The sequence below is a fragment of the Macaca nemestrina genome, chromosome 4, assembly GCF_043159975.1.
Source record: "Macaca nemestrina isolate mMacNem1 chromosome 4, mMacNem.hap1, whole genome shotgun sequence".
NCBI classification, from domain to species: domain Eukaryota; kingdom Metazoa; phylum Chordata; class Mammalia; order Primates; family Cercopithecidae; genus Macaca; species Macaca nemestrina.
Window position 1 is genome coordinate 108,749,216 of NC_092128.1, and position 24,731 is coordinate 108,773,946.

General features: G+C 37.8%; 1 protein-coding gene across 1 annotated transcript; it reads right to left on the reverse strand.

The window, feature by feature from the left end:
• Positions 1-766: 766 nt before the first annotated feature.
• Positions 767-24,262, reverse strand: TAR (TCR gamma alternate reading frame protein). Its single transcript, XM_071095060.1, is given in 8 exon segments — positions 767-1,355; positions 3,251-3,298; positions 5,999-6,046; positions 8,807-8,854; positions 13,179-13,508; positions 23,611-23,666; positions 23,668-23,983; positions 24,095-24,262. Coding segments are annotated over 8 exon segments (1,032 nt in total). The 5' UTR covers positions 24,138-24,262; the 3' UTR covers positions 767-1,212.
• Positions 24,263-24,731: the final 469 nt, after the last annotated feature.

A 24,731-nucleotide genomic window follows, 5' to 3' on the forward strand; every position in this document is an offset into this window, starting at 1 on the left:
AATACTGAGGCCCTCAAATTCATCTTTGGAGAAAGGCGCAGACCGTAGACAGTTTCTGTGACTCCGTGTTATTTTCTTCTGGGTGTGCCCTTCATCTAGGCAAAATAAACTTCTAAGTTGATTGATGCCTGCATCAGATACTTTTTGGCTTATTACTGTCTCTAGAGTAGAGTTACCAACGGTGCACGCTGATACTATGGAGGACTTGCATGTGCCAGGTGCTACTGACTCATCTAATCCACATAACTTCAGGAAACGGGGCATTATAACTTCATTTTACATGAGGAGATTATGGCACATAGAGTTCCTGGAACAGATCTGAGGTCACACAGATACTAAACACCATACCCAGGATTCCTGGGACCAGAGAGACTGTGCTGAGCTTCTCCATCACGCTGCCTCTTTGATGTTAGCTCTCCTGGGGGTATCGTGAGGATCAGGAAACACAGTGTCTGCGAAACACTCTAGAGCTGAGCTCGCATGGTACGCGTCACAGGAGATGGTGTCCTGTTGCCACTGGAATGTCCTAAACCAACTTAATCTGGTGACTCTGGTGACATTTAAAACAGAAGCCACATGGGCTCCTTCATTCGGTTATGATTCCTCTTAGAAGGTGTCATAGACACTATCTCAGGGAAAGAAATAGAAATGGGATGTGGGACCATTCTTACAACCAACACAGAATTCCATAGCCCAATTGCCATGAGGTTTCTTACCTTGGATTTTCAATTCGATATCATCCAATTAAAATACACATGGACAAAAGTCAACTTTTCATTGTTTTAAATTTATTTTGCCTATTAGGAAAAATACACCACGTAATTCAACTAGCAAAGAAGGCTGCTTCAGGACATGTAAAATGAAAGGCTTCCAGGCAGTTATCTGATTAAAGAACACTAAGGGAGGGACAAGGCTAGAAGCTGCGGACTGTCTACACCATGGCAGTGGCTATTTGGGTTGGCTGGAGGAGCTGTGGAGACTATGGAGAGAGTGGTGCTGGGGACCGCCATGGCTGTTCCTCATTGTCATCACAGAGTGAGGTTTTCCGTGTGCCCACTGGTTTGAAAACCATTTTACAACAATGATAGAATAGTACGCACGTGAGAACTGAAATAGCCCAAACCCGGAAAGAAAGCCCAACTAGATCCTCAGAAGACACTTCTAGGCACAATAGCCGATGAGGAAAAGATGGCGTCCTTGTGCCACCGTCTGTTACGATCTCTCTCCATTGCAGCAGACAGCCGTTCTTCTAAGCAGACAGACGGCGATGATGGCAAAATAGACCTCACTCTTGACGAGCAGGAGGAGGTACATGTAATATGCAGAGGTGTTTGTGAGCTGCAGCAGTAGTGCATCTAAGAGAAATTTCACATGTTCTTTTTACAGAATAAGACATATTAATGGGAGAGGGGTTCACAAATACTTATTTCTGACGATTTACGTTGAAGTGATATTCTACCACAACCAAAACCTAAAAGTAAACATCTACTGCTACCACCACCACCAAGAGTCAGACAAGTCAGAATTCAGCTTTCAAGTTGATTAACAACCTCTGCTAAATTCACGTAGAACATTCCAAGCTATTAAAAAGTAAGGTTGCTTTGTAGGAAAGCAAAGAAAGTGGTTAATCCAGATTCGCTGATGTGTTAGGTAGTTGTGGCACACCCACCTGTCTTTCCTAAATGTCTCTGATTATGGCTATGCTATTATTGGGTGATTGCATTTCATATCATTTGAAGCTTTGCAAGAGATATGTGCTGTCAAGGAATAAGTAAAGACAGTGATGGTGGACAGCAGTGGCTACTCAATGAGCTACAAGACTGAGTCTCTTCCTGCGGAAATTTCCATTTACATGTTTTGTCTTCATCAAGTGAGAACTCCAGAAACATCAGTCCTTGGTGTGGAAAAGGATCTCAAGAAGTGATGTGTTCGTAACTCCCTGCCCTTGGTCAAGTGAGATGTTACTGCCCCTCCTTGCCTGGTGTGGCAGCTTAAGTCAGAGCCCCTTGGTATTGGAAATAAAGGAAAGTTGAGCAGGGCTAGCGCCAATGCTTCTCGTCACATTCTTTGTGTATATGTAGAGAGAAAAGGCCAGAAACAAGTACTCATTCTGTGTCTGATAAATGAGATACCCTATGCCAGACATCTCACATTCATGTCCTTATCTCTTCAATAACTGTAAATCAGGTGTAATTATTCGTAGTTAGGTGATGAGAAAAATGTTACTCACAAAATGTAGGTCACTTACATCTAATCATTAAAAGAGCTGGAGTGAAATTTCACTCTGCAAAGCCCATGTCCTTTTTGTTTCAGGTCCCTGGCTTTGTAATTTCTTGCTATCTGACTCTACTGTAGAAAAAGAATAGAAAACTTAGTAACTGCATGAACTCTTCGTTTGATGTCCTGATTTGAAATCCTAGGCCTAGCTGTGTGACATGTATAAGGGATTTTTATAATTATTTACTTTAAAGGGACTATAAAATGGGAGAAAAAAATATTGTACCACTTTATAGGAGTATTAAGAGGATTAAACTAGAAAATGCAGAACAAGCCCTTCTGTGTAAAAAGCACTTGATAAACACTAGTTTGTGTTATTAGCTACTAGCAAAGACAAAAGACTAAAACAAAACTACTGGAGAAGCAACATGGTATCATGTTTCCCCCAGTCATTAAAACAAAAGACACGAAGCCGGGCACAGTGGCTCACACCTGTAATCCCAGCACCTTGGGAGGGTCGAGGGGGCATATCACGAGGTCAGGAATTCGAGACCATCCTGGCCAACATGGTGAAACCCCGTCTCCATTAAAAATAAAAAATTAGCCAGGCATGGTGGTGTGCACCTGTAGTCCCATCTACTCGAGAAGCATGGCTGGAGAATTGCTTGAACCCAGAAGACAGAGGTTATGGTGAGCCGAGATCGTGCCACTGCACTCCAGCCTGGGCAACAGAGCAAGACCCCATCTCAATACAAACAAACAAACAAAAAGACACATGGATGAATAAAGTCTGTTTTTTTGAAATAACTTTTGAAATAACTGAAAGCGTATCACTCTAATTTATAGTCATCTCATACCTGAAGCAGTAGTTAGGTTTGTTAATACAACTCCTAGAAAAGGAGGGACTAATTTAAAATATCACTAGGTCCATTCTGCAGCATCCAACCTAGCAAAATCTATTCTCTGATTTTTGAAACTAGAGAAGTTCAAAGGTTAAAATGATCAGGAGGAAATAAAAAACACAAAAACTTACCATTTGCATCTTCTGAATAATTGTCTTTGGGATCCACTGTGGTGTCATCTAGAAGAATGAGAGCAAGTACTAGTCAATTGTTCATGCCTATTATTTGTCAAAGGGTGTGTGTGTATGTCTGTGTCCATGTGTAATTAAATGAATATTCATAAAATCTTTCAACAGAGAGGCAGGAAGACAGTTATTAAAAATATGAGCCCACAATCCCAGAAATAATTGGTCTGATTCTATGTAATTAGGCAGAGCTAATTCAAATTACGTTTTTGTACATCAAGATGTTGAAGTTCATGAAGAATAGTGTTTTCTTTTTCCTTTTTTATCACAACTGGAGTGTAGTTTCCAAGAACATTTGGTCTTCCTTCTGTATTCATAGCTCCTAGCACAGTGCCTTTTTATTTATCAAAAAAGGTTTTTGATAAATACTTGTTCAATGGAAAAATAAACAGAACAAGTGGCTACTTTACAGCCTTCAGCACACACTGCTGACCTGAAATCAGCAAAAAAAAAAATAGTTTTGGGTTTTTTGTTTGTTTGTTTGTTTGTTTTGAGGCAGGGTGTCACTGTTGCCCAGGCTGGAGTGGAATATAGTGTGGTGTCATCATGGCTCACTGAAGCCTCAAACTCCCCATGTTCAGGAGATCCTCCCATCCTAGCCTCCCGAGTATCTGGGAGTCCAGGCACACACCAACACACCCAGCTAATTTATGTACTTTTTGTAGAAACAGGGTTTTGCCATGTTGCCCAGGCTGGTTTCGAACTCCTGGGCTCAAGCAATCTTCCTGCCTTGTCCTCCCAAAATGCTGAGATTACAGGGATAAGACACCACACTGGGCCAAGAATTCTTTCAGTCCTAGAATCCACAATGGAATCTTATATGTTTGAAGGAGTCTGGCTTAGAAAAATTTCTCATCTAAGCAGGAAAAAGCAGTCATTCCTTTCCAAACCATGCATATCCCCCAAAGTCTCGAGCAAGTACCCACGATTTTCTGGAGGTATAGTGTTTCTAGACATAACAACAACAATGTTAACAAAAGCTAATATCTACTGAGTGCTCGTTATTGTCTCAAGCACTATGTTAAATGCTTCCCATGCATTTTTTTTTTTGTTTAATTTCCCCGTAACACTGAAGTGAGTTTTATTATGTATGGCCCCATGTTCTGAATGAGGAAATAAAGTTTTAAAAGTGCAGGCAACTTGCCAAGAGTTATATCAGTGAACAGCAGAGCCAGTATTCAGACAGTAGTCGTAGGGGAAGAAAAGAAATTGGACATTTGAAAAGTACTTAGTAGAAATAATCCACAGAAATAGATAGAAAGTAATTTATAAAGAGACAATATAATGTCACCATTGTGTACTCTAAGAAAATCTCTTTGAGTATGTTAATTACTCTCACTAAAAGGTCTTTTTTATTATAGGAGCTCAGCATTTCAGTGCAATTCTTTCTGGGACTAGAAAGAGACAGGCCAAGCCACACTGATAGTTCTCTGAATAAAATCTGAGGTGAGACTTGAATTTATCTGTGATTTTTTTTTAAAAAAAGGAAGACGCAAACATGCATACAAAGATAACATATTTTAAAACAGAGGAAAACAGAGTCACATTGGTGTTTGGGTTTATTATTTTTCTAGTAGATGTGTTCTTGTCTATATGGATATGACTGGTGTGCAATTTTATGTACTCACTGAGATCTTTATTTCATGTATTCTAAAAAAATGGACTTGAGGTATGGGTTTTGGGTAAGTCTCGCAAAGGCAAATGTTAGTTATCATGTCTGCATGCCCAAATATCTTTAAGAACTGATTTTAATGGGTTTTCAAGGTCTTTTTATTTTCCTTAGGGTGACTTTATTTATTAAAAGATAAATAAAAATGACTATCACTTATTTCCATGCATTGATTGAGGTAAAAAGAATAAAGCAACTATTCCCGGTAATAAAATCTCTAAGTGTATCCTGAGTTCTCTCTCTCTCAGTCAAGATTGGTTGCAAATGTGGACCAGATTAGTTTGATCTCCTTCAAAAGCAGTTCATTGATTATACAATATGATCACTTCCATGATATATTTTTAGCTTTTCTCAGAAAAACAAACTTCCAAGAAAGAGCATTAGAAATCTACTGTAGAATTTCATTAAGACAAGTGTCCTCCTTAATGTAGTTGCCTCAAGAAGTGCATGAAAGACAGTTTACTTTTAGACTGGGCGCAGTGACTCACGTCTGTAATCCCAGCACTTTAGGAGGCTGAGGGGGAAGATCACGAGGTCAGGAATTCTAGACCAGCCTGGCCAACGTGGTGAAACCCAGTCTCTGCTAAAACTACAAAGGTTACCCAGACAGGGTAGCATGTGCCTTTAGTCCCAGGTACTTGAGAAACTGAGGCAGGAGAATCGTTTGAACTCCAGAGGCAGAAGTTGTAGTGAGGTGAGATTGAGTCGCTACATTACAACCTGTTCAACAGAGTGAGACTCCGTCTCGAAAAAAAAGAAAGAAAGAAAAAAGACACATGGATGAATGGATGAATAAAGTCTGTTTTTTGAAATAACTAAAAGCATATCACTGTACCCTTCAATTTACAGTCATCTCATACCCAAAGCAGTAGTTAGATTTCTTAATACAACTCCTAGAAAAGGAGGGACTAATTTAAAATATCACGAGGTTCATTCTGCAGCATGCAACCTAGCAAAATCCTTTCCCTGATTTTTCAAGCCAGAGAAGTTCGGATCAGGAGGAAATAAAAAACACAAAAACTTACCATCTGCATCTTCTGAATAATTGCCTTTGGGATCCACTGTGGTGACATCTAGAAGAATTAGAGCAAGTACTAGTCAATTGTTCATGCCCATTATTTGTCAAGGGGTGTGTGTGTGTGTGTGTGTCTGTGTCTGTGTGTAATTAAATGAATATTTATAAAACCTGTCAAGTTTTTATAGGCAAGAGGCAAGAGGCCAGTTATTAAAAATATGAGCCCACAATCCTAGAAATAATTGGTCTGATGCTATGTAATTAGGTAGATCTAATTCATATATTATGTTTTGCACATCAAGATGCTGAAGTTCGTGAAGAATACATTTTTCGTTTTTTATTCCAACTGGAGTGTAGTATCCAAGAACATTTGGTTTTCCTTCTGTATGCATAGCTCCTGGCACAGTGCCTGCCACAAAGTATGTTTTTGATCAATACTTGTTCAGTGGAAAAATAAACAGAACAAGTGGCTCCTTTACAGTCTTCAGCACACACTGCTTACCTGAAATCAGCAAAAAACAAAAACAAAAACAAAAACAAAAAACAAACAAACAAAAAAAACACAAAAAAAAAAACCTAAATAATTTTGTGATTTTTTTTTTTTTTGAGGCAGCATCTCACTGTCGCCCTGGCTGGAGTGGAGTATAGTGTGGTGTCATCATGGCTCACTGAAGCCTCAAACTGCCCAGGGTCAGGTGATCTTCCCATCTCAGCCTCCCGAGTACCTGGGAGTACAGGCACACACTGCCACGCCCAGCTAATTTATGTACTTTTTGTAGAGACAGGGTTTTGCCATGTTGCCCAGGCTGGTTTCGAACTCCTGGGCTCAAGCAATCTTCCTGCCTTGTCCTCCCAAAATGCTGGGATTACAGGGATAAGACACCACACCCGGCCAAGAATTCTTTCAGTCCTAGAATCCACGACGGAATCTTACAATGTTTGAAGGAGTTTAGTTTAGAAAAATTTCTCACCTAAGCAGAAAAAAGCAGTAATGCCTTTTGAAGTTATGCATATTCCCAATGTCCCCAGCAAGTACCCATGATTTTTCTGGAGGTACAGTGTTTCCGGACATAACGACAACAACATTAACAAAAGCTTATATCTACTGAGTGTTCATTATTGTCTCAGGCACTATGTTAAATGCTTCCCATGAATTTTTTGTTTAATTCCCCAATAACACTGAAACGAGTTGTATTATGTATGGCCCCATGTTCTGAATGAGGAAATAAAGTTTAAAAAGGGCAGGCAACTTGCCGAGAGTCGTATCAGTGAACAGCAGAGCCAGTATTCAGACAGTAGTCATAGGGGAAGAAAAGAAATTGGACATTTGAAAAGTACTTAGTAGAAACAATCCACAGAAATAGATAGAAAGTAATTTATAAAGAGACAATATAATGTCACTATTGTGTACTCTAAGAAAATCTCTTTGAGTATGTTAATTATTCTCAGCAAATGCTCGTTTTCATTATAGGAACTCAGTATTTCAGTGCAATTCTTTCTGGGACTAGAAAGAGATGGGCCAAGTCACATTGATAGTTCTCTGAATAAAACCTGAGGTGAGAGTTGAATTTATCTGTGATGTTTTAAAAAAAAAAAAAAAAAGGAAGATGCAATCACGCAAACAAAGACAACATATTTTAAAACAGAAAAAAACAGAGTCACATTGGTGTTTGGGTTTATTATTTTTCTAGTAGATGTGTTCTTGTCTATACGGATATGACTCTGGTGTGCAATTTTATGCACTCACTGAGATCTTTATTTCATGTATTCTAAAATAATGGACTTGAGGTATGGGTTTTGGGTAAGTCTCACGAATGCAAATGTTAGTTATCATGTCCGCATGTCCAAATATCTTTAAGAGTTGACTTTAATGGGTTTTCAATGTCTTTTTATTTTCCTTAGGGTAACTTTATTTATTAAAAGATAAATGAAAATGACTATCACTTATTTCCATGCCTTGATTGATTGAGGCAAAAAGAATAAAGTAACTATTCCCGGTAATAAAATCTCTAAGTGTATCCTGAGTTCTCTCTCTCTCAATCAAGGTTGGTTGCAAATGTGAACCAGATTAGTTTTATGTCCTTCAAAAGCACTTCATTGATTATATAATATCACTTCCATGTTATATTTTTAGCTTTTCTCAGAAAAGCAAACTTCCAAGAAAGAGCATTAGAAATCTACTGTAGAATGACATTAAGAGACGTGTCTTCCTTAACATAGTTGCCTTGAGAAGTGCATGAAAGACATTTTACTTTTAGACTGGGCGCAGTGACTCACATCTGTAATCCCAGCACTTCGGGAGGCTGAGGCGGGTGAATCACTTGAGGTCAGGAGTGCAAGACCAGCCTGGCCAACTTAGTGAAACCCAGTGTCTACTAAAAATACAAAGATGACCCAGACATGGTGGCGTGTGCCTGTAGTCCCAGCTACTTGAGAAACTGAGGCTGGAGAATGGCTAACTAGGGAATCGGAGGTTGTGGTGAGTGGAGATCACGCCACTGCACTCCTGCCTGGGCAACAGAGCGAGACTTCCTCTCAAAAAAAAAAAAAAAAAAAAAAAGGCACATGGATGAATAAAGTCTGTTTGTTGAAATAATTGAAAGCAAAACACTATACCCTTCAATTTACAGTCATCTCAAACTCAAAGCAGTAGTTAGGTTTGTTAATACAACTCCTGGAAAATGGGGGACTAATTTAAAGTATCACTAGGTTCATTCTGCAGCATCCAACCTAGCAAAATCTATTCCCTGATTTTTCAAACTAGAGAAGTTCAAAAGTTAAAATGATCAGGAGGAAATAAAAAAGCACAAAAACTTACCATTTGCGTCTTTTGAAAAACTGTCTTTGGGATCCACTGTGGTGACATCTAGAAGAATGAAAGCAAGTACTAGTCAATTTTTCATGCCCATTATTTGTCAAGCTGTGTGTATGTGTGTGTATGTGTGTGTGTGTGTGTAATTAAGTGAATATTTATAAAACCTGTTACAGAGAGGCAGGAGGACAGTTACTAAAAATATGAGCCCACAATCCCAGAAATAATTGGTCTGATTCTATGTAATTAGGTAGATCTTATTCATATATTATGCTTCTGCACATCAAGATGTTGAAGTTCATGAAGAATACTTTTTCCTTTTTTATCACAACTGGAGTGTAGTATCCAAGAACATTTGGTTTTCCTTCTGTATGCATAGCTCCTAGCACAGTGCCTGCCACAAAGTACGTTTCTGATAAATACTTGTTCAATGGAAAATAAAGAGAACAAGTGGCTACTTTACAGCCTTCAGCACACACTACTGACAGGAAATCAGCAAAAAGAATAATTTTGGATTTTTTTTTTTTTTTTGAGGCATGGTCTCACTCTCACCCAGGCTGGAACGGAGTATAATATGGTGTCATCACGGCTCACTGAAGCCTCAACCTCCCCAGGGTCAGTCGATCCTCCCATGTCAGCCTCCTGAGTAGCTGCGAGTACAGGCACTCAGTACCATGAGCAGCTAATGTTTGTATTTTTTGTAGAGACAGGGTTTTGCCATGTTGCCCAGGTTGGTTTCAAACTCCTGGACTCCAGCAATCTTCCTGCCTTGTCCTCCCAAAATACTGGTATTACAGGAATAAGATACCACACCAAGAATTCTTTCAGTTCTAGAATCCACAACAGAATCTTACGTGTTTGAAGGTGTCTAGTTTAGAAAAATTCCTCATCTAAGCAGAAAAAAGCAGTCATTTCTTTTGAAATCATGCATATTCCCAACATCCCCAGCAAGTACCCATGATTTTCTGGAGGTACAGTGCTTCTGGACATAACAACAACAACATTAACAAAAGCTAATATCTACTGAGTGCTCGTTATTGTCTCAGGCACTGTGTTAAATGCTTCCCATGCATTTTTTGTTTAATTTCCCAATAATACTGAAGTGAGTTGAATTATGTATGGCCCCATGTTCTGAATGAGGAAATAAAGTTTAAAAAGTGCAGGCAACTTGCCAAGAGTCGTATCAGTGAATAGCAGAGCCAGTATTCAGACAGTAGTCGTAGCGGAAGAAAAGAAATTGGACATTTCAAAAGTACTTAGTAGAAATAATCCACAGAAATAGATAGGAAGTCTTTTATAAAGAGACAATATAATGTCACCATTGTGTACTCTAAGAAAATCTCTTTGAGATGTTAATTATTCTCAGCAAATGCTCGTTTTTATTATAGGAACTCAGCATTTCAGTGCAATTCTTTCTGGGACTAGAAAGAGACAGGACAAGTCACATTGCTAGTTCTCTGAATAAAACCTGAGGTGAGAGCTGAATTTATCTGTGATGTTAAAAAAAAAAAAAAAAAAAAAAGGAAGAAGCAAACATGCAAATAAATACAACATATTTTAAAACAGAAGAAAACAGAGTCGCATTGGTGTTTGGGTTTATTATTTTTCTAGTAGATGTGTTATGGTCTATATGGATATGACTCTGGTGTGCAATTTTATGCACTCACTGAGATCTTTATTTCGCATAGTATAAAAAAATGGACTTGACATATAGGTTTTGGGTAAGTCTCATGAATGCAAATGTTAGTTATCATGTCTGCATGTCCAAATATCTTTAAGGGCTGACTTTAATGGGTTTTCAATGTCTTTTTATTTTCCTTAGGGTGACTTTATTTGTTAAAATATAAATGAAAGTGACTATCACTTATTTCCATGCCTTGATTGATTGAGGTAAAAAGAATAAAGTAACTATTCCCGGTAATAAAATCTCTAAGTGTATCCTGAGTTCTCTCTCTCTCAATCAAGGTTGATTGCAAATGTGGACCAGATTAGTTTTATCTTCTTCAAAAGCACTTCATTGATTATATAGTATGATCACTTCCATGTTATATTTTTAGCTTTTCTCAGAAAAACAAACTTCCAAGAAAGAGCATTAGAAATCTACTGTAGAATGACATTAAGAGACGTGTCCTCCTTAACGTAGTTGCCTTGAGAAGTGCATGAAAGACAGTTTACTTTTAGACTGGGCGCAGTGACTCAACGTCTGTAATCCCAGCACTTTGGGAGGCCAAGGCAGGCGGATCACTTGAGGTCAGGAGTTCGAGACCAGCCTGGCCAACATGGTGAAACTCCATCTCTACTAAAAGTAGAAAAATTAGCCAGATGTGGTGCCAGGCACCTGTAATTTCAATTCTCGGGAGGCTGAGGCAGAAGAATCGCTTGAACCTGGGAGGTGGAGGTTGCCGTGAGCTGATATCACACCATAGCACTCCTACCTGAGCTACAAGAGAGAAACTGTCTCAGAAAAAAAAAAAAAAAAAAAAAAAGACATTTTACTTTTAGAATTTAGTGTGAAGTAAAACACATTGTGAAACTGTAACTTCTCTCCCATGTAGTATTCACTGCCCTGGAATTTACTATACTTTTTATTTTGCCGTGATCACTGGAAAAATCAGAACACTTATGCACAGTGGTAAGACTACCCTCAAGCTTTGCACTTTTGTCTTCTCTTGGTGTCTCAGCAAAGGAAATAGAAAATTGGGACTCTAGGGGCTGGGCACCCTGGCTCACGCCTGTAATCCCAGCACTTTGGGAGGCTAAGGCGGGCAGATCACCTGAAGTCGGGAGTTCGAGACCAGCCTGACCAACATGCAGAAACCCCGTCTCCACTAAAAATACAAAATTAGCTGGGCGTGGTGGTGCATGCCTGTAATCTCAGCTCCTTGGGAGGCTGAGGCAGGAGAATCACTTGAACCCGAGAGGCGGAGGTTGCAGTGAGCCGAGATTGTGCCATTCCACTCCAGCCTGGGCAACAAGAGCGAAACTCCGTCTCAAAAAAAAAAAAAAGAAAAAGAAAAGAAAAGAAAATTGGGACTGTTTTTATAACCCCACTTCAGTTAGTTTTAGGAAAGGCTATACCTAATACAGTAAATACACGAATGAACATATCCATGCTACCGTGTTGAAAGCAAGTATTTTCCCTGCCATTGTTTCTTTTGCACTCCATCATAGCCCCAGGAGAAAGTCAAGGCAACTGTCCAAATCACATTTGATCATTGCAGAAACTCAGGATCTGAAAAGCTAAAGACTTACCCTAGAAATTTGGAATGGTACATGGCGAAGGTCTTCAAATATTTTGTTAATGCTTTTTCCCCCACTGGCTAAAAAGGACTTGTTAACCACAGGAAAATGCACAAAATGAGTCCTTTTCATGACCACTCTGGAGCTGTTGGACTGTTATGTTCATATTCAGGATGTTGACATACAGTGAGGGACTGGACAACTGGCCCAGGGCACGTTCAGCCCTCTGCCCAATGGTCTAGACGTGTACAGAGTCTGCATCAAAGGCACTGTTTGGGGACCTCATGCATGAATCATGAGTGACCCTGAGTGATCAGGAAGCGAGTATATTCGCTGCACTGTCATGCATCCTCCTTAGGACAGTAACTCATCCTTGTCTGCTCATCCACATTTCCACTAAGCCTGGCGTGTCATAATTGTACAATAAATGTTTATTGAGATGCATTCACCAATGGTAGGAAATGCATTTATTATGGAAAATGGAAAAATGTTTGTACATGTAAACCTTACCAACCTTTAATCATGAAATGTTACTTTATGGTGACATGTAAACTGAAAATCTGAAAAGCACAAGGCCCCCATAAAACTACAGTGGCCAAGACTATTTTATGTTTTGTAGAGCCTTGCTCTGGCTTCTTCAGATAAACATCATTTTGTCAACAATGAACCCATGGTTTGTAGGTTAAACTTTGTGGGTAGCAAGATTGAGGTGAGTTACTCTCCTGGTTGGGCAGAACATTCCTGAAAGACGTATACTTGTTTTTATTTCCCGATCAAGTAAAGTCATCAAAAGAAAGGAGAACTCTTTTTGAGCATTTACCACTTGCTACATTGCTAGATGCTTCCGTGTAGGTTGTTTCCTTTAATCCATCTAACAACCCTAAAAACCAGCATGTGACTTTCTTATTTTGGATAATGGAGCTGAGGCTGAGAAACCTTCAGTAACTTTTTCAATTTCGTTTTCTCCAAACCCATACCATTTTAATTCTATAGAAAAGTAGCAGGGCATTTACGCTACCATTAAATGTAACAACATCTAAGAAAGATTTATGTTTGTTTTTCATTAATTACTGAAATAAAAAATGCAGGATTCCCTTTCAAAGACGTGTTCGGAGAGATGATATGTGTAAACACATACCTGTCTTTATTGGAGGAAAGATAATTTCTTGATCAACTCCATTTCTATTATTCTCGTGTCTGACGATACATCTGTGCTCTTTATCCAGTGACTTTTCTGGCACCGTTAACCAGCTAAATTTCATGTATGTGTTGTTAGTCTTCATGGTGTTCCCCTCTTGGGATTTCAGAACCTTGTTGCTGTTCTTTTCTTGCCAATGTATCTCAATAACATCTGGGAAAAAATTCTCAAGAAGACAAAGGTATGTTCCAGCCTTGTGGAGGTTTGTTTCAGCAATGGAAGGAAGAAAAATAGTGGGCTTGGGTGAAACATCTGCATCAAGGTGTTTATCTATGGGGAGAAATGGAATATGAATTTAAAAGAATCATGAGAGAAACACACACATTGCAGGGTTTGGAATGGCCTAGTACATAACAATAAAAAGAGACGGTGCCATTGAGCTAGTGTCCACCGGGGCCTTTCATCCAGGATAGGCTGCACAGTACTTGTTACTGTGCTTATTTTACAGAGGTTGAAAAGAGGATCAAAATGTTAAATAACTTGCCAAAAGTCACAGCTCTCAAGTGTCACATGCTGGATGAAAATCTGGCCTTTGTTTATTCTGCACATGCTGTGAGGGAGTGTGATTTTTAACTGCCTCCTACCAAGGCTTCCAATGTTCACGAACATATTTATTTTATTTTTATCTCTTTTGTTTCATCATATGAAGCATGTTTTCAAGGTGGATGGCAGGGGAAAGGGGAAAAGATCAGATAACTTCAATGATCTTTCTACAGATGAAACTCTGGTCCTTTTCCCACTTCCCTTTTCCATCCTTTGTAACTTATGTTCTTTAGCCAAATAACACACATTCTCACGTTTCACAATTTTGTGTCCTCCCACTCTTCATTTCACTGATTCTGCAATGCACCATATTTATCTGATTATTTATCTTATTTTCCATATGAATAAAAGTCAGAATTTTAAAATATTATTATTTATCTTATTTCCCATATGAACAAATGTCAGAATTTTTTTTGTTTGTTTGTTTGTTTTTTTTTTGAGACTGCAGCTTGCTCTGTCACCCGTGTTGGAATGCAGCAGCACAATCATGTCTCACTGTAGCCTCAACTCCCCAGGCTCAAGTGGTCCTCCCACCTCAGCCTCCCACGTAGCTGGGACTACAGGTATGCACCACCATGCCTGGCTAATGTTTGTTTTTTGTAGAGATACGTTTCACCATATTGACCAGGCTGGTTTCAAACTCCTGTACTCAAGTCATCTGCCTGCCTCAGCCTCCCAAAATGCAGGGATTATAGGTGTGAGCCACCATGCCTAGCCATTTTGTTCACTTTTATTTTTAACAATACATAGTCACTTGTTTTAATCAGAATCTACTTCCACGTGTACGTACTGTCTATCGAGTTAACCATGTAGCTTCAATGTATATACCATGAGCAGTCCTCCTAGTTAATATCTAACTTTATATAACATCTCAATTTCACATCTGCACCCTCCAAGTTTTGGGGTGGAGCAATATTTACAGCTGTACCTCCAGATTATTCACCATCTCTTGAATTTAGAAACAAAATGGCAACATTTCCAAAACTCTTATTTAAATGTTTTATTGATTATTTTCAGAAATCCTCTCGAGTTCATCTTATCCAGTAATACACTTATCAAAATTTTGTTTTCCTTTAGAAAACATACACCAAAAGCAGGTTTTATTTTGGAATTTCATTTGAATTTTAAGAATGACTAAGAATGCACCAGGGGTATATTTTTTTATATTGGTTTTTATATAAATTTACCCCATTAATGAGAAGATCTATGTAAATCAGTATATCTCTATTTTGACTCCTTATGTCTCTCTTAGAATTTGTGTCTGTTCTCTATATTACTTAACTGTTTTAAAGCTCCACTATTCTCTTTGTCTTAGCCTGCTGAATAAAATCTATATGTAATTGCTCTATTAAAATCATGGTTCCAGCGCTTCTTATATGCATAGGGTCAAGATATATAACAGAGCATTATACGTTTACAAAGGCATATCACTTGAATCTGGAATGTTAATGGGTTCTACATTTATTTTTAATCTAATAAGTGAAATTAGAAATGTTACAATTCTAATTTGATTTCGAATTGAAATTCCAATGCTTTGGCTGATGTGAAGTGAGTTTGATAATTGAACAATTTCTTAAGAAAATAAGAATTAAATTTCTCATTTGAGAAGAAAAGAAAACAATCTTGATAATTTCTGTTTCTGTAGCAAAGTTTCTGATTTTCATACAAAATTAATAAACATATACAGTAATATTAATTTTTGAGCATGCTATAAATTTAATTAGGCATAATGTGCTTACTTTAATTTCATACTCTTTGCTTTTAGTGCAAATAGTATTTTATTTGTTATACTTGTGAGACAGTGTATATTTTTCCACTATATAGTTTGTTTCTAATTTTAAAAGCATGTTATAAAATATAAGATTAATTTTTCAATTGTACATTATATTTCTATAATTTTAGTCTCTAGTCAATATATTTTCCAATCTAATTTTCATCCTAGGAACTAGTGTCTCTTCATGGAAATACTTCTAATTCATTGTACTAAAGAAATTAAAAATCAAATGATAAACTTGGACATTTTTTGTATGGTACCATGGCATTCATTGCCTCTTGTCCCCTTTCTTTAGCTAGATTCTTTAAGTTTCATTCTTTTCAGGACAAAATGAATCTGGAACTTCCATAACTTCCTCAACGTAATAGTTAACAAATCATTAAATAGCATACTTCATTATACATGGTAAGGGCCGATATTCTGAATCATCCTCTCACATGATTTTTAAAAATACTACTTTTAAAATGTACATATTAAGAGTGTTTTTTATGGTCAAGTATGATAAGTTTTTACTTCAATCATAAATAGAATTTATATATTTTATTTATTTAAAATGATAAACCTGCTGGATTCATCTATGCACATTTATTTGCATAATTAAATAGTATATGTGAGTTAAATTGCCTAAGTTGTTTGTAGTTTATTAAAATACAGCATTGCAAATTTACCAAGTATCAACTACATTTTCTATAGACGGCATGATATATTAAATCTACATATGGGTATTTATTTCAGTGTTCTCTGTTTCTTATTTTTTCGTTAGATAAATAGTTATAGCCATTTTATATTTAAATATGTATTTCAGATTTATGATGTTTCCATCTGGATTTAATTGATTTGATATCTTGACCATTTTTGGTAAGATTTTAACCTTTTTTTTTCCTGAGACATAGGAACAGAACCCTAAACTAATTGGCTACAAATCTTAGGACCAATATGTTGGTGTTAGAAATGGTATCAATTAAGATAAAGGATTAAGTAAAGCACATAGAACAACAAAAATAAAAAATAAACATCTTAATGCAATGTTTTTGCCAAGTGATTAAAAATCTTCTAACAAGAAACGAATCGATAAGTTCAATTTTTGTGTGTGTGAGCCGATGTTGAGATAACCTTCCATTTGAGCAGTTAGAAGTACAGCTGAATTCTCTGGAGAAATTTTATGGGCTGAGAGCAACTCTCCATAGTAGATCCCATTCTCTCTTTACACGTGAATCCAGAGAACATTTGTTGGGCACCTATTTTGGGTTGGACAATGTGCTGGGTACTAAATTCACACTATCTTGTGCAATTCTTATACAACCCTGCTGAATTCATACTGTTATCCCATTTTATGGATTAGAAAACTGAGGTCAGAGAATAATCACTCAATTTCACTAAGCAGTGAGTGGTGGAGGCAGAGTTCCAGGTGGACCTGACTCCAACACACAAGAGCCAGCATCTCTTGTGACCATCAGAGATGAATATGTGTCCACTTTATGGAGTCTATCACAAACTTACCTGTCATAATACATTTTGTCTCAGGGTCAAACATTTTAATGGTATCATTTCATACAATATATATGAGCACTTTATAGAAGTCCATATATGCACAAAGGCAAATCCTATTATGATATTTGTGCAATGTTATCTGTGTTCTCTTTTAGTATGAGCATTTGTTTTAAAGTCTCTCCTGAGATTTCTACATCAAATCCCCATCTAATTCCTCTCTTTTCTAAACATTATTACATTATTCCATTGTAATCATTTCTTGCCTTCCCTCTATTACCTTGGAAATATTGTATTCTTCTGATACTTACCTGTGACAACAAGTGTTGTTCCACTGCCAAAGAGTTTCTTATAATAATTCCACAGTGATTCAGTCTATATCAAAAACTCTAATTCAGTTTCCCTGAGTTCTTCAAATTCTGGTGGTCTGGGATTCTCAAAAGACCAGGGTTCCAGTGCTGGTTAATTTTGCTCATAACAAGCTCTGTTGCTTCACAAATCAAATAACTTAAAGCTTTTGGTGTTTTATTTATCTAAAAACAGTGATGTTAGTGGAAATCAGTTCAACATCACTACCAGCACTGAAGTGAGACCAAAATGAAACAAGATATAAAAAAGCAATTTGATTAAAATGTTATAGATCCCAGTGCAGCGGCTCATGCCTATAATCCCAGCACTTTGGGAGGCTGAGGTGGGAGGATTGCTTGAGCTCAGAACTTCGAGGCCAGCCTGGGCAACATAGTACCTAGTGAGACTCCATCTTTACTAAAAATAAAAAAAGCATTAGCAGAGTATGATGTGCATGCCTGCAGGCCCAGCTACTCAAGAGGCTGAGGCAGGAGGGTTACTTGAGCCTAGGAGTTTGAGGCTGCAGTGAGCCTTGATCACACCACTGCACACCCACCTGGGCAATAGGGGAAGACCCTGTCTCAAAAAAAAAGTGCTATGGAAATATAAGAGGCTATGATGATAATGTCATCATCATTGTTATGATTAGCAATCTGTTTGCTATGATTGTGTGCCTTGACATGACATTTTAACCCTATAGGACCAAGCATTGCCTTTACTAAAAAAAAAAATTCAGTGTTTTGGAGTGTGGCGGTTAAATCTGTAGCAATTAAGCAGGAAGAATCACTTCTTTCTCAGTTCCTCTGTTTGCATTCCACTTTGCTCTGACATGCCTGGGATTCTGAAAGCCATCGTCCCCATCATCACAAGAAACATGCCTTCCACACGCCCAATCTTTAATAGGCTATCATTTGCCTTACCTGCCGTGTTAAGAAAATCAAAGGGAACATTGGCTAAAGTCTAATATACGCAGTCAGTGTATGGAAATTCTTCACTTTTGTTTTTCGAAACAAGTGAGGCTTTTTCTAATCAGCAGCACAATTTATTTGCCTTCCAAGTTTCACCAGAAACTTCAACCTCAAACTGACTTCTGTCTAGTTCATGCCAAAGTCCAGCTTAAAACACCTGGCTTGACCCTTCAAGGCAGAATGGCAGAGAAATGGCAGGAGGCCTGGTCCTCAAATCCATCTTTCTGTTGTCACTTTAGATCACTACATGTTATCTGCCTGACCGTGTCTGCTGAGCATCACCATCTGTGCATCTCATTAAATGTCAGGCTGCCCATAGCACTGATCCAGTGGTAATATGCAATGAGTTTGTTTCATGACCATTCCTTTCATTTTCCAAAATGGAATTTGAAGGCAATGGCCCACTCTTCCATTTCCTTCTAAAGGACTCATGCATTGAAGTCCTTTTCTAATTTAGTAATAGAAAAAAATACGGTATTTGAAAAGTTGATGTGCTTCTTTTTATCGGTTAGTAAGAAGTATGTATTCCCCTACCTTTTTCTCCTTCCTTTGATCATAAAATTTTAACCTGTGCTCCTTGCTAGGTAATCACAGGCCTTTTTCCTTCTTTCCTTAGAGCTTTAGATCATCTGCATTAATTTAATGGTCTGACTGTGCTTGTGTGTTTTAACTTAGGTCTTCTCAAATAGATTTTGGAACAGGTAGCTTAAATAAATAACAAATAGTTTGTGCATTCAGCATGTTTCTCTTTTGTCCTCAGGAGTAGATTGTTTTGTAAGGTCAAGCTCAAATAAAACACAAGGAATGGAGAACACGTTTGGAAATCCTAGCTCTGTGATAGGGATACCTACATACTAAATTTAGATAGACGGGAAGTGCCAGACCATAAAATGAGGCTTTCTTTCCCAAAATTTTCTCTCACAACATGGGGAGGTGCCTTGTGTATGGTACAGTCTTTGTGTAACGTCTCATATTAAAAAATGTTCTTCTAATACTCTGCTTTGATCCAGAAGGATGAACTGGACGAAATACCACATGAAATGAACTCAGTGAATGCTAGCTTTGGCAATGGTAAAAGGAAATAAAAGCAAAGAAATTTATCATGAATTTGGTCATTATTACTTGGGGCGAAAGTCCTTGTAGTTTTTACTTACTTCATACAAATATAGAATAACAGAATAAATTGGATAAAATAATTTCCTTTCCTTTTGTGAGTGGATAATTGTTTCTTAGAATAAAATATTCAGGGACACCATCGGAAGGGGATTCCACAGTGGAGACTGAGACCTGAGATGCCTTAGAAAGTTGCTCTAAAGTAGTTGCTTTAGATGCATGTGAAGCATCAAAACAAAATCTTTAATGAAATATAAGGGCCACAAAGCCAATATTTCTCAACTGTAGGCATAATCCAGTTAGGAAATTAAATGTTGTAAGTAGACATTTGACTGTTTTACCTGTATCCCTATAAATTTACACATTCAAGTTGGGGGAGGGGAAAATACATATTTTCTTAAACTTGTATAAATTTTCTCTGGAAAATGGAAAATCACCTTGTATTCAGGCACATCATATTTGAGATAATACGTAAAACATTCTAATTACTTCTAGAAGCAGGTACAATTAGTCCTTTAGAAATAGAAAGCATTTTACAAATAGTGATATTTGTTCTGAAGTGAGCTGTTGAATAGATGGGGGTTGATACATTTGTCTTATTCCTGAGTGTATAAAGACCTCTCATGGGTAGTAACTTGAATTCTGGAAGAGGAATTAATATTTCTATCACCTACCAAGTGCCAGGCATTCTGGTGGGTAATTTCCATATTTAATTTCATGTAATATATACAACATTTCCTTGAGATACATAATCTCCATTACCTTCATTGTACAGATCAACTTGAAATTGGAACTTTCAACTTTGCTCTGTTATTGCAAAATATTAAGGACATTTGAAAAGAATGTTTATGAAGTAGTGAGAAGTGAAAAAGCCAGATCTATTATTGTGTGTCTAGTATGATTCCAACTTTGTAAAGCAAACAAACAAAAGGCATGGGAAAAAGGTTGAAATAAAAGTATAACAAAATGATAATGTGATGAGGATCGATATCATACTTAAATGCTTTGTTTATTTTTGTGTGTTTTCGAATTTTTCTATAATGAACCAGCATTTTTATAATTTGAATACTTGGTGAATCAAAATACACTTCCTAAAGGGCAGTTACATAGAAAGCGGCAGCCCCAGGAGTCATCGAGAAACAAAGTCCATACACTTTCCTGCACCGCACTTTCCTGAAAAATCACTTCTCAGAAAACTACAAATTATGACTTTGATTGCTACCATTCACATGAAATCAACCAGATGAAAGAGAATCAGAAGGTCACTTTTTAACTTATAAGTTAATTTCATCATACGATCTCAACCACTAAGGAAACAAAAATATATAATTGCTTTTACTTTTCTCAATGCTGTGTCAACTTTGTGAAAATTCTCTGAAAACTTTCATTTCAGTGGATGTAATAGACTAAGAGTATCTTTGTAAGATGTTTCTTCTCATCCAGGCAAAATTACATCTGAAGTTAACACATAATAAATGAACTTATTGGACTGATTTATAAAAAACAATAAATGCAGCTTATGTCACTTTTGAGTATGGTCACACTGTGAAATATTTCGACATTTGATATTAATCATGCTTCGGTCAAATTATCAAATATTTCACCTTCTGGTGACCAAATGAGGAGGGTAGCTGATTTTTTTTTTAACTTTTTTCCATTGGTTATTTTTAGAATTGAAGAAACAAAATCTCTGAACTAAACTTGTTCACAAAACTTTCAACAGAGAGATACCAGTGGAACATAAGGCCTCCGTCCTTTAGAGATTTGCAGTTGGTCTAAGCTCCTTAGTAATGTCTCCCATGCTAGGGCTGGAAAAGTTCTGACTCCCATGGCATGAACCAAGTCACCTGACCTCTCTGTAGGTTTCACCATGATTAGTGACCAAACCAGGAGGGAATCCTAGAAATCTGAGCCAGCTCCTGCATGCCTGCGTCACATCTCTTCTCTACATTGCAAAATTTGAAGAAAACTTACCTGTAATGATGAGCTTTGTTCAGGGGCCAAACACCTTGATTTTTTTGCCAAACTGTTGCCTACCACCTGAGAAGCCTTTATAAGAATCTCCCCTTATGTTTGTTTTAAAAGTGTGCCAACATTTTTCAATATTTACATAAATGCATAAAAATTGGCCCTGCTGACATTAAGCCAAGACAAAGGTCAAACAAAATCACAAAAAACCTGAATGTAATCAGGAATTTAAGGACTGACCTCACCTTGCCCTGGGCACTTTGGGTTATGTACATTCTCTCCTTGTATCACATACATTGAAATGTCTGATTTTACCTTTTCTCATGATTTTGCCTGAATCTTCTAAATCTTCCCTAAAGAGTTTTCAGGTATACACTTTGTCTTAAGTGTAATTTAGAGTTAATATTTCCTTAATTTTCAAAGAGAAACAATAATAGGATTTGTATGTTTGACATTTAATAAATAGATATTGAATATGATTTATAGGTATTTTGCGATTCGTATTTATGGAGGGATGGGTATCTAGATTGATTCTAATGTAACTTCTTTTGGGTCAGGCAGGGTGGCTCACACCTGTAATCCTACCACTTTGGGAGGCTAAAGCCGGTGGATTACTTGAGCTCAGGAGTTCAAAACCAGCCTGGCCAACACAGTGAAACTTCATCTCTACTAAAAATATGAAAAAACAAAATTAGCCAGGCATGGTGGCAGGTGCCTGTAATCCTAGCTACTCAGGAGGCTGAAGCAGAAGAATCTCTTGAACCCCAGAAGTGGAGGTTGCAGTGAGTGGAGATCGTGCCACTGCATTCCAGCCTGGGCGACAGAGCTAGACCATTCATAGGATCAAGTTACAGAAGAGGAAATATTCAAAGTATAAAAATATTACTTAATATTGCTAAATATCACATAAGGGTCCAGACCAGGCACTTGGAAACAGATAGCCTTAGCTAGATCCCAGTGGTTGCCACAGTGACTAGTCATGTGACTTTAAGAAAGTAACTGCTCTTCTCTAGGCCTCAGTTTCCTCATCTGTGAAATGGGACTAAGAGGATCTCCTGCATAGGTCTAATGAGGAAGGAGATAAAGCACTGAAACTATTTACCATGGTGTCTGGCTCTCAATAAACTATACTAATATTAATTTTCTCCTTAAAGGAACAATATCGGGTCATTTTATCAAATCTTTCTGCCAAACACAATACATAGATCTTATAAGCAATAACTGCTACATAAATTAAGAAAGAAAACAAGCTCATGAACCCAAGACCTTCTGCTTCTTGGGCAGCCACAGGCCAAAGAACATGAGCAAGGCCCAACCAAGCCAGCATCTAGAATACTTATCTGCCAGACTGGCAGCTTTTGAGTGTTGAGACTGTGCTTCTTTGCCCTTTTATCTCCAGCATTCAGAACGAAAACTGTCTACAGTAACTATTTGCTGAGAGGATGAATGAAGAAATGAAGATGTAAAATCAGGAAGACTCTTTTCATTGACCTTGGAGCTGACATGGCTGGTTGAACTTACAAATTCTATTAAACTGGGCCATTTCCAGGTGATATAACAAGAGTCCCAGTAGCATAAGTTTTGACTGACTTCAGCCTCCCTCAAAGAAACTAGAGCACTAATAAGTAGGATGCATTGACATTCTATAGTAATTCACTATAAGAAGCAATTTTTTCTGTACTGTTTCTCAGGATGAGATCAAAATCAATAATATGGATTTGGCAGGCTAGCAGAAGAAGGGAACACTATGTTATATCTGAAAATACAGAGAAGAAGTAATTTTCAAAATTCCATTTTTTATGTCTCTCACTTAAAAGACCTACAAAAAAGTAACTTGGATCAAGGACTTACAGCAATGGTTTACAGACATGGTCCTCGAAACATTTTAATTTCTCTCCAGAGTCTACCGTGTGTGTGTGTGTGTGTGTGTGTGTGTGTGTTAGTGTGTGTGTATTCTAAAAGTAGAATTTCAATCCACTTACAGACAGGGAAGGGAAGATATCATGGACAAAATCGTTTTGTTTCCATATCCAGCTAGCCTGAAAAATTGCTGTTCATATACTGAGGCCAGGGATGTGACAAATTCAGCTAAGGTTGATCATTTTTTTTCTAAAAAGTGTCTATCCATTTTTCATTACTGGGATAACAACAGAAAAAAAAAGTTACTCACCAGGCGAAGTTACTATGAGCCTAGTCCCTTCAGCAAATTTCTTGATCCACCAAGTTATCCCATCCTGCACAGTAGTAAATGGCCATGTCTTCTTTCTCTATGGACTTGATGGTAAGGATTGAAGTGAGAGTTTGAGAATTCTTTCTCGCTTCCACTTTGTTGCTCCTCTTACCCATGCTGCCATGAGCTGCGGATTTTGTTGAGATAATATAGATCAGATGCTCCAAAGCCTGATTCGGTTTCTGCCGGTACCAGTGAATGACATCGTTTTCAAAGTTTGTGCTCCTTATCTTGCAAGATATGTCAATACTTTTCTTGACTTCCGTGGAAATGGATAGCTGGAACTGCTCCACTTTCGATAATCCAAGTCCAACTGTAAGTAAAAGAGGATAATTTCCAATGAACATCTGAGAGTGGAAGAGGGAAACATTGAAGAATTATTTTGGTCATGCAGCTAGACTGAAATGTTCAGACAGCAACTCACGTGCCCAGAAGGACGAGAAGGCGAATGCTTCCAGCAGTGACATCCTGTCTTCAGGGTGGTGTCCCCAAGGAGAAGGCAGGAAAGTGCGGACCTGGTGGCTAGACACCTCGGGTCAGGGGCTGGAGGGTGTGGCCTGAATTGGGGAGAGAAAAGAAAGTGGTTTTTTGGGCCCTTCAGTGCCGCCTGCAGGCTCAGCACTGCGCCCCCACCCTGCTCACCCTGCTTATCTCAGTTCAGGCTAGCAGTCTCGACGGGGTTCTCTGCCCGAATTTGAGGGGGCCATGGGGATTGCCTAATTTCTATGGAAATGAGAAGGATTTCTAATTGCTTAGGAGTTGTTCATAAACACTTTTCCTCAGCATAATATTTTAAATTGTTGCATATTTAATAAACATTAACTTTTATAATAGCAAATACTTACTGAGCATTTTCTATTTGCTAGCCTTTTTTTTCTAAATGATTTTCACCTTCTAATCTTCACAATGATCATGTAATATGGGTACTTGGAATTTTCATTTTATGGATGAGGTAATGAGGCACAGAGTCATCAAGTAACGGCACAGAAGTCACACAGCAGATAGGTAGAACGTGCTGGTAATGGTGCTGGTCGAAGAAACTCAGAGCAATGGGGAAAGAT